Source organism: Amblyraja radiata, chromosome X (genome assembly GCF_010909765.2).
Source record: "Amblyraja radiata isolate CabotCenter1 chromosome X, sAmbRad1.1.pri, whole genome shotgun sequence".
NCBI classification, from domain to species: Eukaryota; Metazoa; Chordata; class Chondrichthyes; order Rajiformes; family Rajidae; genus Amblyraja; species Amblyraja radiata.
Window position 1 is genome coordinate 7,113,013 of NC_045999.1, and position 16,234 is coordinate 7,129,246.

Here is a 16,234-nt window from a genome sequence, read left to right on the forward strand (position 1 = left end):
TCTGTCTATTTCCTCCACAGATGCTGCCTGACCGACAGTTCTTGTGAATTCATGGAGATAGCTGTGGACTGTGATTTGATAGGAACATGCTGGAGGTAGCTTTAAAAATGTTCATCTCTGAAGCGAAGTGGGGGTTGTGGATAGACACAAAGTGCAGGAGTTACTCAGTGGTTCAGGCAGCATCTCTGGATAGAAGGAATGGGTGACGATTTGGGTCGAAACCCTTCTTCAGACAACGTCAGCACTTTGTTGTGGAGCGGTATAAGGCCGGCAGTGAAGCTCATTCCACTTTAGATCTAACGTGTGGACATCGATTCTGTTTATCTCGTTCTCTCGTTGCTCGCCGGTGACCCCTGAAGCGCATTCTTTCAGCGCTTGTTCTGTTGAGTTGGGCGGGGATTAAGCCTGGGGTTGTTCAACATAACCACTCCCCGGTGGAACGATTTCCCTATGCACGACGCCATCCCGATGCAACTCATCCCCTCATCGCAAGAAACGGACCAACTCTGGACCAGGAGAGGTATCTGTCTGCGCTGTACACAAGAGATTGCAAGAAGAAAAACAACAAGTGCAGGAGTAACTCAGCGGGACAGGCAGGCAGCATCTCCGGATAGGCGACGGTTCTGGCTCAGACCATTCATCAGTTGAGGACGCGGTGTTGTCCTCATTCTTTTCCAGATCCGCTGCGGTGCTTCTGTGAACGCCGGGGTCTCTCCTTGTGTTGGCCGCGACCCCACCCGCCTCCGCTCTCAGCCTCTCGCCCACCTTCTGCCCGCAGGTTCCTAGGACTCGCTGTCAACATGGCCAGCGCCTTCTCACCGGTCCTGGACAACATGAAGGCGAGCGGCATCCTGACCCTGGTCGGAGCCGGCTCCCTAGCGGCCGGTTATCTGTTGGCCAGATACCACGTGAAGGCTGGGAGCAAGGACTGGAAACTCTACCCCGCCAGGTAAGAAGGGAGGGAGTGAGAATACGGGGAATTACAGACCAGTTAGTCTAACATCTGTAATGGGGGAAACTGCTAGAGTCAATTATTAAAGATGGGATAGCAGCACATTTGGAAAGTGGTGAAATCATTGGACAAAGTCAGCATGGATTTATGAAAGGCAAATCATGTCTGACGAATCTTATAGAATTTTTCGAGGATGCAACTAGTGGATAAGGGAGAGCCAGTGGATGTGTTATATCTGGACTTACAGAAGACATTCGACAAGATCCCACATAAGAGATTAGTATGCAAACTTAAAGCACACGGTATTGGGGGTTCAGTATTGATGTGGATAGAGAACTGGCTGCCAGACAGGAAGCAAAGAGTTGGAGTTTACTCATTGGGTCCTTTTCAGAATGGCAGGCAGTGGCTAGTGGGGTACTAGTGGGGTACCGCAAGGCTCAGTGCTGGGACCCCAGCTATTTACAAGAAAATGGTAAAAGGGAGGGGTGGGAAAGAAAGCTCTCAAGAAAGATTCGTCGGCTCAGGTCCCAGAAAACCGTCTGTCTGAGATGCTGGACACAAAAAAGCTGGAGTAACTCAGCGGGACAGGCAGTATCTCTCGAGAGAAGGAATGGTTACCCCATGACAGAATGTGGGTGGGGGAGGGGGGGGGGGGGGGGGGGGGGGGGTTGTACAGTTTGATAGCTACAAGGAAGAATGATTTCCTGGGGCGTTCTGTCCTGCATCTTGCTATTTCCTGCATGAATGGTGGGGCTCTGGAAGTGTTGTCGAGCAGAGGGGGTACTCTTTTTTTATTTATTTTTATTTTTATGAAACTACTTTTATTCAAAAAATAAAAATAAACTCTAGGAGTACAGGTACATAGTTCGTGGGAAGTGGCATCACATGTAGACATGATGGTCAACAAGGCTTTGGGCACTTTGGCCTTCACCAGTCGGAGCATCGAGTCTAGAAGTTGGGGGTTCATGTTGCAGTTGTATATGACGTTGGTGAGGTGGCGTTTAGAGTATTGTGTTCAGTTTTGGGCCCCATGCTATAAGAAATACGTTGTCAAACTGGAAAGGGTGCAGTCAAGAGTTTTATTGTCATGTGCCCCAGATAGGACAATTAAATTCTTGCTTGCTGCAGCACAACAGAATATGTAAACATAGTACAAAATGGAAGATAAAAGTTCAATGTGTCTATATATACACAATAAATAAACACATATAGTGTAATAATAATAATAATAATAGACTGTTATTTTTCAGAGCTTATTTGATGTTGTGTTTAATAATCTGATTGCTGTGGGGAAGCAGCTATTCCTGAACCTGGATGTTACAGATTTCAGGCTCCTGTACCTTCTTCCCGATGGCAACGGTGAAATGAGTGTGTGGCCAGGATGATGTGGGTCTTTGATGACATTGGCAGCCTTTTTGAGGCAGCGACTGCGATAGATCCCATTCGATGGTGGGGAGGTCAGAGCCGGTGATGGACCGGGCAGTGTTTACAACTTTCTGCAGTCTTTTCCGCTCCTGGACATTCAAGTTGCCGAACCAGGCCACGATGCAACCAGTCAGGATGCTCTCTACTGCGCACCTGTAGAAGTTCAAGAGAATCCTCTCTGACAAACCCAATCTCCGTAACCTTCTCAGGAAATAGAGGCACTGATGAAAATGTCCGGAAAAACTCCAGCCAGTTGGTCTGCCTGGACTGGGCTGTGGGGAGAGCAAATTGGGTCTCTATTCCTTGTAGCGCAAGAGGATGAGGGGATGACCTTATAGAGGTGTATAAAATCATGAGAGGAATAGATCGGGTAGACGGACAGAGTCTCTTGCCCAGAGTAGGGGAATCGAGGACCAGAAGACACAGGATTGGTGTATGAGTGTAAATTGTCCCTCGGACAGTGCGGGGATCGCTGGTCGGCGCGGTCTTGATGGGCCTGTTTCAGCGCTGCATCTCCAAACTAAACACGGGACATGTTGGTTGGTATGGGCAAGTTGGGGCGAAGGGCCTGTCTCCGCGCTGTGACCCTTCTCGCAGCCTCTCGCCGGCCTTCTGCCCTACAGGTTCGTGGGACTGGCTCTCAACATGGCCAGCACCTTCTCACGGGCCCTCTGCAATGGGAAGGCAAGCGGCATCCTGGCCCTGGTGGGAGCCGGGGCCCTGGTGGCCGGTTACCTGCTGGCCAGGGACTGCGTGGAGGCAGGGAGCGAGCAGAGGAAAGTCTACCCCGCCAGGTAAGAAGCCAATGTCACCCCTGGAGCCTGTGGAAGCGGGACACAGAGGGCAGGGAGAGAGCAGAATGATCAGCCGGCGGATCAATAAGTTTGTGGATACGCAAGGAACCGCAGAATCTGGAAATCTCGAACTGGGTGCTGGGGGAACTAAGCGGGTCAGGCAGCATTTAAGGAGGGAACGGGCAGACAACGTTTCGGGCCAGGACACATCTTCAGCCTGATCAACTCCCATAGAAACATAGAAAATAGGTGCAGTCGGCCATTCGGCCATTCGAGCCTGCACCACCATTCAATATGATCATGGCTGATCATCCAACTCAGTATCCTGTACCTGCCTTCTCTCCATACCTCCTGATCCCTTTAGCCACAAGGGCCACATCTAACTCCCTCTTAAATATAGCCAATGAACTGGCCTCAACTACTTTCTGTGGCAGAGAATTCCACAGATTCATCAATCTCTGTGTGAAAAAAGAAATTCTCATCTCGGTCCTAAAAGACTTCCCCCTTATCCTTAAACTGTGACCCCTTGTTCTGGACTTCCCCAACATCGGGCACAATCTGCTTGCATCGAGCCTGTCCAACCCCTTAAGAATTTTGTAAGTCTCTATAAGATCCCCTCTCACTCTTCTAAATTCTAGCGAGTACAAGCCGAGCCTATCTTCATATGAAAGTCCTGCCATCCCAGGAATCAGTCTGGTGAACCTTCTCTGTACTCCCTCTATGGCAAGAATGTCTTTCCTCAGATTAGGAGACCAAAACTGCACGCAATAGACGAAAACTGTACGCAATACAATTCCCTGTGATGGAGACCGAGAGATCAGGTAAGTGGATAGTGGTCGGAGATAGTCCAAATGAATTTGACAACAGGGTGGGCTAGTGGCAACGTTAAAGAAATCAATACATTCTGCCTAGATACAGGAGGCAGCCCTGTCTGTACACAGTGACAGAAGCCGGTGGAGGGATCTAGACAGAACTCGATGTAGCGGAGGAAAAATTGTGGGATATGACAAGGACAAAGGCAAAGGACAAAGGACATTTAATGTCACATACACCATTTCTGGTGCAGTGAAATTTGAGTTGCCATTGTTCGTTTGGAACAAGGGCCGACCAACAACACGGCAGGGGCCCATGTGTGTGCTTGGCTCAGGTCTGGAACTTGGAGAAAGTTAGAGGATTCAAAGGAGAAGTTCTTTATATATTTATACTATTCAGTTTTTATATTCTTTCCATTCTCAGCGCTGACTATCCTGACCTTCGAAAGCACAGCAACCTCATGGCCTCCTACCTGACCCCTGAAATATATGCCAGGCTTCGGGATAAAGTCACTTCGAGTGGCTACACCCTGGATCAGTGCATACAGACTGGAGTGGACAACCCTGGGCACGAACATTCTTTCATCAAGTCCATTGGTATCGTGGCAGGCGACGAGGAATCCTATGAGGTGAACAGAATATCTTCATCCATTGGACAGTTGGGCCATGAGTGGACATAGGCGGACTCAGTTAAAGACAAACCTGGACTTCACCAACACCTTTCACCACCACCGTTCATCTCCCCCTCACCCCTCACCCTCACCCCCCACCTCTCCCCTCGCCCCCCCCACCCCTCAAGCCCCCCCTCACCCCCCCACCCCTCACTCCTCACCACCCCCACCCTCACCTCCCTCACCCCTCACCCCTCACCGCCCCCCCACCCCTCACCCCCCTAAACCAACGTCCTATTTAGTTCAGTGTCCAGCGATCACCTGCAGACGGCCACGGTGGCACAGCGGTAGAGTTGCTGCCTTACAACAAAATGCAGCGCCAGAGACCCGGGTTCGATCCCGACTACGGGCGCTGTCTGTATGGGTTTTCTCCGAGACCTTCTGTTTTCTCCCACACTCCAAAAACGAACATGTTTGTAGATTAATCGGCTTGATATATTGGCAGAATTCCCTGCCACAGAGGGCAGTGGAGGCCAAGTCACTGGATGGATTTAAGAGAGAGTTAGATAGAGCTCTAGGGGCTAGTGGAGTCAAGGGATGAGGGGAGAAGGCAGGCATGGGTTATTGATAGGGGACGATCAGCCATGATCACAATGAATGGCGGTGCTGGCTCGAAGGGCCGAATGGCCTCACCTTGCACCTATTTTTTATGTTTCAATGATAAAAATGTAAAATTGTCCGAGTTGGCGATATGCAGAGTCCTGCCCTGCCGACTACTAAATTCAGACGGTTCAGAAGATCCTACACACACACACTAGGGACAATTTTACAAGCCAATGAACCTACCGACCTGTGTGTCTTTGGAGTGTGGGAGGAAACCGAAGATCTCTGAAAACCCACGCAGTCGTGGCGTGGGGAGAACGTACAAACTCCGTACAGACCAATACCTTTCACCACCACAGGAGGGCCAAAACACCTCGCACCATGTGCAATGAGGAAGGAAAAGACATAGTCATACAGCGTGGAAATTAGACCTGTAAGATCAACTTGCCCACGCCCAACACCATGCCCCTTCTACACTAGTTCCACCTGTCTGCGTTTGGCCCTTGTACTTCTAAATCAATGCTCTCCATGAACCTGTGATCGTACCTGCCTCAAATATCTCCACTGGCAGCTCACTCCATTATTGTGTAAAATAAGTTGCTGCTCAGGTCCCTATTAAATCTCCCCCCCCCCCCCCACCTCTCTCACCTTAAACCTATGCCCTCTGGTTCTGTTTAGTTTAGTTTAGCAACAGCCCCTTTCACTAACCGTCCAGCGATCCCAGACACTAACGTTATCCTACACACACTAGCGCCCATTTACACATTTACCAAGCCAAGTAGCCAACCAACCTGTACATCTTTGGAGTGTGGGAGGAAACAGGACCCCCCCCCCCCCCCGAAGAAAACCCACGCGGGTCACAGGGAGAACGTACAGACAGCGCTCGTAATCAGGATCGAACGCAGTTCACCACCGCTGCGCCACCGGGCCGCCCTGTTGTGGGGACTGTTCCACCATCCATTTGGCTGGACCTTACCCTTGGTCTCAGAACCACTTTCTCTGCTTTCCTCTTGACTGCCGTGACAGACCGTCCCTTCCTCCCTACCTCCCGTTTCAATCCCCCAGCCCTCTGTGAGGGGCAGAGGGGAAGGGGCTCCATCTACACCCTGCAGACCTATATTTGTTTGCAACGGCCAGTCTGTGGGTGTGGCGCCCTAGCCCTACCTGAAGGTCAGGAGATGTGGTAGATGATCTCCAGAACAAGATATTAGAATGGTCCTTGGAGTCTCCTCCTCTGGTGACCACCCTAGACCAGGAGATGTGGCAGGTCAGCTCAGATTCAGATTCAACTTTAATTGTCATTGTCAGTGTACAGTACAGAGACAACGAAATGCAGCTCCTGGATGGGGCATTAGGATGTCCCTTGGTGTGTGCCCCCCCCACCCCCCCCCCAACTTCCCCCCCCCTCTCGTCCCTACTACCGCTGAACCCGTCTTCCCCAACAGAGCCCTCGCACAACTACTGACCAAGTCAACCCCGCTTCAAAAGTAAATCGTTCCCCTCTCGCCCCTTTCATCCTAACGCTGTCTTCTCCACTGATCCAGGTCTTTGCTGACATTTTTGACCCTGTCATTATGGAAAGGCACAATGGATACGACCCAAGGACCATGAGACAAGCAAAGGACTTGGACGCAAGTAAAGTGAGTGTGTGTAGGATAGTGTTGGTGTGCGGGGATCGCTGGTCGGCGCGGACTCGGTGGGCCGAAGGGCCTGATTCTGCAATGTATCTCTGAACTACACCCATTTGTACTGACCGGGTGGGACATCTTCTTACTGCTAGACTACCCTAGCTTGTACCTTTGGTGAGCGGTTGCAAAGAATGGGGGGGGGCTGAAAATCAGAAGAAAACTGTAGATACTGTAAATCTGACATAAGACTAGAAAACCCTTGTTTTAAGGGACCCCTTTATAATGGATCTTGGTTATAGCGAATGGAGCTGTCGACTCACCCCCTGCCTCACACAGCCATTTACAGCCCCAGTTTCTGAACCCCATGCCTGACTCACAAGGTGGACCCAGTGTCCCTTCACCACCTCCAGTTTAAATTCCATTTGGAATATTTTGGAGGACCAAGAAACCAAGAAACCAAGAACCTCCTCCCCACCCACCCACCAGGAGTCGTTGACATACTCCACCTGAGAAGCGGCAGCTGGTGAGAGGGGAGGGAGCCCCATGGTGTGACTGAGCATGCCCCGTCGGTGGTGGCAGCCTGAAGAAAGTGGACTACACCAATAGCCATGCTTCCTCAATAAGGATGGACAAATCATTTTTAAGAGTGTATTTGATATGTAAGAATATTTGTTTTGATAATTGGGTATTAAGGTGATGGGTTCGTTTGATATTGTAGATATTATTCTTGCAATCATTCATTACATTTATTTTTGGAAAAAATTAAAATAAAAAAATTAATAAAACCAGCCGTGTCTCCGTGCTGTGCAGTGGGTGAAGAGCGGCTCGCTGGAGCAGACCAGCAGCATCGGCTCCTAGTTTTAAATGTGAAATAACACACATTCGTGGAATAACTCAGCAGACTGAATCAGACTGAAAAAATGTCCTGATGTCACCTGTCCATGTTCTCCAGCAATGCTGCCTGACCCGCTGAGTAAATACAATTTAAACATTCTTAAACAGTCTTACAATAAAGGGGAGGTCATTTAAGACTGAGGTGAGAAAAAAACATTTTCACCCAGATGGTTGTGAATTTATGGAATTCCCTGCCACAGAGGGCAGTGGAGGCCAAGTCACTGGATGGATTTAAGAGAGAGTTAGATAGAGCTCTAGGGGTTAGTGGAGTCAAGGAATATGGGGAGAAGGCAGACATGGGTTATTGATGGGGGATGATCAGCCATGATCACAATGAATGGTGGTGCTGGCTCATAGGACCGAATGGCCTCCTCCTGCACCTATTTTCTATGTTTCTATGTTTCTATAAATATATTTAAAAAAATCCATATCTAACTATTCCCTGCCAATATACTGTATATGCAAATCTTTAAATCTCACTGAAGATAGACACAAAGTGCTGGAGTAGCTCAGCGGGACAGGCAGCATCTCTGGAGAGAAAGAATGGGTGACGTTTCGGGTGGAGACCCTTCTTCAGATGGAAAGTCTTTTAAAATTCCACTGTTGTATCAGCCTCCACCACCAACCTGGCAACACGTTCCAGGCACTCACCTAAAAGAACTTGCCCTGCTCATCTCCTGTAAACTTTGCTCCTCTTATCTCAAAACTGAACCCTTTTTAAAATTTGGTATTTCCACCCTTTGGATAAAGGTTCTGACTGTATCCTATCTACGCCGCTCGTAATCTTGTATATTTCTATCAGGTCTCCCCTCAACCTTCGGGATTCCAGAAAAATCAATCCAACCCGTCACTGTGACTGAAGGTAGACACCAAAACGCTGGAATGACTCAGCGGGTCAGTCAGCATCTCTGGAGAGAAGGAATGGGTGACGTCTCGGGTCAAGACCCTTCTTCAGGCTGAGGGTCAGGGGGAAGGGGTAGAGGGTTATGCCCCTGACCCACTTAGGAAACCTGAACAGAAACCTCTGGAGACTTTGCGCCCCACCCAAGGTTTCCGTGCGGTTCCCGGAGGTTTTCGTCAGTCTCCCTACCTGCTTCCACTACCCGCAACCTCCGGCAACCACCTGCAACCTCCAGGAATCGCACGGAAACCTTGGGTGGGGCGCAAAGTCTCCAGAGGTTTCCGTTCAGGTTTCCTAAGTGGGACAGGGGTGTTACACCTCTCCCTGTAACTGACAACCTTTCATCCAGACCACAATGTCTCACCCCATAATGTCCAGCATTCCCTGCCTCTTGACGTAGTTCTCCCCGTTTCATTACCCAATTGCAGATCAGGAACGGGCAGTTTGACGAGGAGTACGTTTTGTCTTCCCGAGTGAGGACAAGCCGCAGTATCCGTGGGCTGAGCATGCTCCCCGCCTGCACCCGTGCTGAGAGGAGGGAGGTGGAGAGGGTGACTGTGGAAGCCCTGGCTGGGCTGAAGGGCGACCTGGCGGGAAGATACTACAGCCTGTCCAACATGACCGACAAGGAGCAGCAGCAACTCATTGATGTAAGGCGTGGATCCAATGTCTCATCTTCAGCCAGGGAGGGGACACTGTCCCATCACACTGTCCCGGGGCAGGGACAGCAGGAGATGGACATCGAGTACAATTCCCTCAACACTGTCCTGTCACACACTCCCGTGGCTGGGGCAGCAGTGACAATACAGGTCCCTCAATTCTGTCCCATCACACATTCTTAGGGCAGGGTTAGCAAGAGTTACACATGAGTACAGGCCCCTCATTATTTGTCCCACCACACACTCCCACGCCAGGGACAACAGTGGGAGACCTCCCGGTTGGTTTGCTCCTGGGCCTGGCCAAGATGGTCCAGGCAGCGGGCAGTCCAGCGTTCCATCCAAGTCCACCGCCCGTCCCTCTTCCGGGCGTACATCCGTGCCTCTGTGTCCCTTTAGAGGAGCACACAATGTCCACGGGGACTCTGGAGGCCTTCCGTGAATGCTGGTCGCCACAGGGCATTGAGTATATTGTGTAATGTGGATAAGGAGCACAGCATTGTAATTTGACGACTATTTGATGGATGTTTGCAAACTGCCTGGCAGTTTCGATCTTTCCTGTACTCCGTATCTATGATTAATTGAATAAAAGCTCCTCGTTAAGAAAATAATAGAACTGGGCCAGCAGGAGTTAGGGAGACAATGCTGTCCTATCGCAAACTCCCAGGGCAGGGACATCAGGGGTTAGACAAAAGTACAGGTCCCTTAATAATATCCCACCACACACTCAATATTGTCCATTGCATGTATATAAAAATGCTGGAGAAACTCAGTGGGTGCAGCAGCATCTATGGAGCGAAGGAAATAGGCAACGTTTCGAGCCGAAACCCTTCTTCAGACAATCTGAAGGCATGGGTTAGCTACAGAGTGAAACACTACCCCATCACACACTCCCAGACATACAAGTTCAGGCTGGACTCACACACATCCGCAAAGATTCATCTTGGAAAGGCTCACAAGTTCACAAATGGACACTGACCGACTGGCTAGTTTATGCCAAATGGACATAACAGGATGGACTTTTTCCATCCCCAGGATCATTTCATGTTTGAGAAGTCCATGAACCCTTTCATGTTGTCTACGAGTATGTTGAGGGATTGGCCTGATGCCCGTGGAATCTGGTGAGTCCATCTGACTACCTGTCCTGTCCACCTCTTTCAGTTATGGGTGACCAGGAGCTTTGGAAACCTGCTCCAGTCTTTCCTCCACATCCTCTTTCTCTTCCTTTTCCCCATTTCCTCAATCCTCGGTCCCAACTCTCCCCTGACTTGGACAAGGCTTGTTACCAGAAGCAAGATGCTCAACCACACAGGACTTCATCTTGTCTTTGGTAAACCCAATGACATTTGCACCAGTTCTATGATCAGAACTGGTCAGGGGAATGGGAGGTGGGTGTTCGTGGAGGGAGTGATGGGTGCGGCAGAGGGCAGATTGAAGCACGATGATGGTAAATCTAAGTCCATAGCATTCACACAGAGGGTGGTGGGTACATGGAACAAGCTACCAGTGGAGGTAGTTGAGGCAGGTGTAATAACACCATTCAAGGCATTTGGACAGGTACATGGATAATGTTCATAGAAACATAGAAAATAGGTGCAGGAGTAGGCCATTCGGCACTTCGAGTCTGCACCGCCATTCAATATCATCATGGCTGATCATCCAACTCAGTATCCTGTACCTGCCTTCTCTCCATACCCCCTGATCCCTTTAGCCACAAGGGCCGCATCTAACTCCCTCTTAAATATAGCCAATGAACTGGCCTCAACTATCTTCTGTGGCAGAGAATAGTAAGATTAAACGAGAACTTACCAGTTTGAAGTTTGATCTGTATTTTATGAGGAGTTACGATGAGGGATTACGTGAAGAAGCCCGCCAGGACGCATGCGTGTCATTCTTCAAAGCAGCGGTGTGAAATCACAGATAACTGTAATGACTAAACATAGTAAGATTAGAGAAGAGATACCAGTTGAGTATATGATCAAGGGTGGGAGCGGAGGGCACGTAATCCCTCATCGTAACTCCTCATAAAATACAGATCAAACTTCAAACTGGTAAGTTCTCGTTTAATCTTACTATTTTACTTCGGAGTCACGTGAGTGACTACGTGAAGATTTTAAAGCTCTGTGATTTCATGCCGTGGAAACGAGTCCATGCATCACGTCTGCCTTGATGACTGTAGGAGGAATTGTGTTAACATAATTTGGACATGAATTCGACATTGAAATCATAAAATTTATTAACACAAAATTATAACCCCTTTTTATGGGTTTAAATTAATTTACAGAACTTAAAATTGTTTCTGCAAACGTTCCAGGTTTCATTACTGGTTTGTTGTAAAATAGTTGGAATGTTTTTTCCTCTGACCATCCTGCTGCCTTGAGGATTTGGTCCATTGGTACATCCAACTGTATTGCTGCCGATGTAGCTGCAGCCCTGGTGGAATGAGATTTTAAAATATTAGTATCCACCCCAGCCTGTGTTAGCACCTGTTTCAGCCATCTTGAGTGTGGTTGCTTGTGGCTGACCAGAACTGCCCTCTTATGATTTTCGTTTTCTCCATGTATAACGACAAATGTCTTACTATACAGAGACGGTCATCTGTTGGGTATGACCTAAATTGTATATTGAGGCCTGCTGATCCCTGTCTGTTCTGCTTTACTAATTCATAGATATGAAACGTAATATTTTCAGTTGAGGAAGTCATGTTGTCCAGTCTTAGTTTATGCAGTGACTGTACCCTCTGTGCCGTGACCAATGCCATTAGCATGACTGTTTTTAATGTCAGTCTGTGTAGGGACAGAGCTGTTGCTGGAGACCAATTCCTGAGCATCTTCAGGACAATACTTACATCCCATATTTGGGAGTATCTGGTTCTTGGGGGATTAGTATTAAAAATTCCCCTCATAAGTTTTGTTACCAGTGGGTGAGTCCCAACAGAGTAATGCTCTGTCCCCTGCCATAGGTAAGTCGATAGGGCACTTCTGATGCAGTTGATGGCACTGTAACTGAGCCCCTCATCATAGTGGAGGCCTGCCAGATATTCCAGAACAGACGGGATGTTCATGTCTCTGTGGGTGATGTTGTTTTTGTGACAATGCATCTCCCACTTCCTGATATAGACCAGATACTGTTTTTTGGTTGACTGTCTTTGGGCCGCCGAGATCATGTTCACTGTTTGGTCCGTCAGTCCCAGTTGTAGTAGAGGTGTTTTTAAACTCTACAAATTAATAAGTTCAAATGGTTATGGCATGGGTGGCTATCCCTTGTTATGGGATGTAGCAATAAATCTGGTCTATGTGGGATGGTGATACATGGTTCTAATACCATGTTTAGTACCACTGGGATCCATGGTTGAAGAGGCCAATCGGGTACTACCAAAATACCAGACGCAGAGTCTTGTTGTATTTTCCTTAATACCCGACTGATGAGGCAGAAAGGAGGGAATGCGTAAATAAACAATTTCCCCCAATGCAGCGAAAATGCATCTGTCGCCGCTGCCCCAGGGTCTGGTTCCCATGAAACATAATTTGCTAACTGGTGGTTAAGTCTGGATGCGAATAGATCGATATCTGGTGTTCCATATCTTGCTGTAATATCAGCAAATACTTTTTTATTCAACAACCATTCGGTGTTTTCATTAAATTTGCGTGACCTGGTGTCTGCCACTAAATTTAGTCTTCCTGGTAGGTAAGTGGCTGATATCCAAATATCTCTCTGGATACACCATTGCCAAATTGTATTAGCCAGATTGTCACATGATGTCGATTTGTTTCCACCCATGTGGTTATGTATGCTACCACGGTGGTATTGTCTATCTGTAGTCTAACATGCTGGTGATATGACCCAGTACAATATGACTTTAGGCCATGGAATGCACCCAACATTTCCAGGTAGTTTATGCCCAGTGTGAGTAATAATGATGCCTCCTGAGCAGTCCATCTACCTCCACAGCTGGTGATGGTATTGGTGGCTCCCCACCCAAGTGCACTGGCATCAGTTTGTAGTACCATGGAAGGGTTACTGACAATGATTGGATTGGAACAAAGCCAGATGTTATCTATCCACCATTTTAGTTCCATTTTAGCTTTGATTGGTAGTTTCATAGGTCAAAGTGACCTGCATTGATTTTGAGTGCTTGTATTTTTGCTCTCTGTAAGTTTTGGTAATGTAGAGGTCCAAATTGTGTGGCTGGAAAGGCAGCCACCATTTTGCCAATTACTTTTGCTACCAATCTGATGGATGGTTTGCTGATGTCAATAAGGTTATTGCAAGCCTCTATTAAATCTCTAGCCTTTCCCTTAGGCAGAGTCACCGACATGTGAACTGAGTCAATGGTGAACCCCAAATAGTCCATAGTAGTGGAAGGCGTTAGTTTAGATTTAACTGGATGGATAATAAATCCCAGTTTTTCAAATAACTGTTTTGTGGCTGTTACGGTTTGTTTGGCCAATTCCAAAGTTTTGCCCATAATGAGTATGTCATCTAAATATGCCATGACCATGTGTTTTCATTTCCGTAGAAACGCTAGGGCTGGTTTCAAAATTTTTGTGAACAGCCTGGGGGCTGATGATAACCCATTTGGCAGTGCTTTATATTGCCCGTGTTGTCCCATCCAGTTGAATTTTAAGTAACATCTGTGGTCACCTCGTATAGGCACTGAATAGTAAGCATCTTTTAAATCGATGCTGGCCATGAAGTAACCTTTGGAAATTAATTGTTTAGCAGTAACAAAGGTTTCCATTTTGAAGTGAATATATTGTACAAATGTATTCAATTTTGTCAGATCTATGATGATGCGACAACCACCATCTTTTTTGTTTTTGGTAAATATATTGGACACGAATTCTAATGGTTCGTGTTGAGTTTGCTCAATTACACCTTTTACGTAAAGCCGCTCCAGTTCAGCTTGCGCTTCTGATTTTTCTTTATCAGAAAGCACGAACATTCGGTTCGGTACATGTTGAACTGGAGGGCTGTACTTGTGTATAAACTCTATTGTATATCCCTGGATACTGCTTAAGATGTAAGTATCGGTTGTTAACATGCTCCATGCATTCAGAAAAGAGTGTAATCTCCCACCAACCTCCATGCTCCCTGTATTTTGTAGGGAACCAGACCCACCTACCTCCATAGTTACCAGTGGCAGGTTTACTTCTTTTTGTAGGTTCTTCGCTGCTGTTGTTGCGCTGGTGTCTGGATTTGTGGTTTGGTTGGCGTTGGAGGTCCGCGCATCTTCCAAGAAGGCCGGCCTGGGCCATGGCCTAAAAAAGACTCATGTTTTGAGTACCGGGCCTTCGAGCTTTCACCAGTCATTCTTGTTCAGCTGGTGGGTGCGTAGGGGTGCTGTCTTTGGCTGTAGTGGGTTTTTGATGGAGTCCCTTTTATTAGTCCCAGGGTTTTTGCTTCCTCATCGAGCTCCTTGACTTGCTTCGATAGGTTGCCTCCAAATAATAGTATTGGTGGTTTTGTGGTCCCAGGTTTGCACAGTCCCGCGAATTTTGGGTTTAGTGTGGGTTGAATGGCACTCTTCCTGATGTTGTTTATCTCATGTTGAGTGTTGCAGAGTAGTGCCAGTGCATCTTGTTGGTCCTGGGACATGTCCTTGTCATCCACTGTGCGGGCAAATGCTGTTATCCCTGCTGTTAGGAGTTTCAATACTTTTTGTAATTTGACGTCCATACTTCTGACTCCTATTCCAATGTGTTTCCATATACAGGTGTTTACTATTGGAACATTCAGGGATATGCAGTTGCCCGGTGCCAGGTGTCTTGATGTGGTGTCCAGTACAGCCTGTTCTTGTAACTGGTTTAGAGACATATACTCTATACTGGCAGCTAGCTTTGGCTCCAGATGTTGACCAGTCTGGTCTGGCTGTATGAAATTGGACACCATGTCCAGTAGGTTCTTTCGTTCCTGCACCCTTGTCTTTCCTTCTGCGGACCCCTCTTCCAGGTCAGCCAAGAACTGACCCGCAGTGCTCCCCTCTGATGAGGTAGAAGCACTGTGCAGTCCTTCAAGAGGTACTGCTGTGGGTTTATCATAGGGCCCACTGTGACCCGACTCCATCTCCCGGAGTCTGTCACGTTGGAGCAAATGCTCCACATACCGCTCCATCCGGCTCCAGCGCTCTCGGGCGCTGGCCGCCCGCGGTTGTTCAAAGTCGGACTCCTCTGAGTCCATGACCTTGTTTGTTTTTTGTCTAGCCTTACCGCCCGGCCGCGTGGATCTGGCCGGTGCGGAGGCGACATCGGGCACAGCTGATCCCACTATCGGTGATCCAAGTGCCGCTGGCTGCTGCTGGCTGCCCGCTGCTCCGCGGTCCTCCCTCACCAGCTTTGTCGCAGACCTTGTCTTCTTTGTTTTGTCCATGTTCCCACCTGTAGTTGGAAATGGAAACAAAAAAGACCGCAGAGTAAACTCTTACCTGCAAGTTGCGGCTTTTAAACTGTCGCTGCGGGGGAACGTCGTTCCACGGCGTCCGACGTTTCACAATGCGTGTAGCGATATGATACGCATGCGTCCTGGCGGGCTTCTTCACGTAGTCACTCACGTGACTCCGAAGTAAAATTCCACAGATTCACCACTCTCTGTGTGAAAAATGTTTTTCTCATCTCGGTCCTAAAAGATTTCCCCCTTATCCTTAAACTGTGACCCCTTGTTCTGGACTTCCCCAACATCAGGAACAATCTTCCTGCATCTAGCCTGTCCAACCCCTTAAGAATGTCGTAAGTTTCTATAAGATCCCCCCTCAATCTTCTAAATTCTAGCGCGTACAAGCCGAGTCTATCCAGTCTTTCTTCATATGAAAGTCCTGACATCCCAGGAATCAGTCTGGTGAACCTTCTCTGTACTCCCTCTATGGTTCAGAGGGATATGGGCCAAATGTGGGCAGGTGGGACTAGTGTAGATGGGGCATCCCGGTCGGCATGGGTAAGTTGGGCCGAAGGGCCTGTTTCCG

General features: G+C 48.2%; 1 protein-coding gene across 2 annotated transcripts in view; it reads left to right on the top strand.

The window, feature by feature from the left end:
• The first annotated feature begins 741 nt into the window (after positions 1-741).
• The window catches only part of LOC116968321 (creatine kinase U-type, mitochondrial-like), a 30,343-nt gene continuing 14,850 nt past the window's right edge, over positions 742-16,234 (top strand). Inside the window, exons 1-5 of one of the 2 annotated variants that reach the window (XM_033015065.1) lie at positions 742-949; positions 4,408-4,612; positions 6,742-6,837; positions 9,049-9,270; positions 10,312-10,397. In XM_033015065.1, coding sequence (XP_032870956.1) covers positions 801-949; positions 4,408-4,612; positions 6,742-6,837; positions 9,049-9,270; positions 10,312-10,397 — 758 coding nt within the window. In that variant the 5' untranslated portion in view covers positions 742-800. Of the gene's footprint in view, positions 950-3,014; positions 3,172-4,407; positions 4,613-6,741; positions 6,838-9,048; positions 9,271-10,311; positions 10,398-16,234 lie in introns of those variants that run through there. The other variant, XM_033015066.1, reaches the window with a different exon arrangement.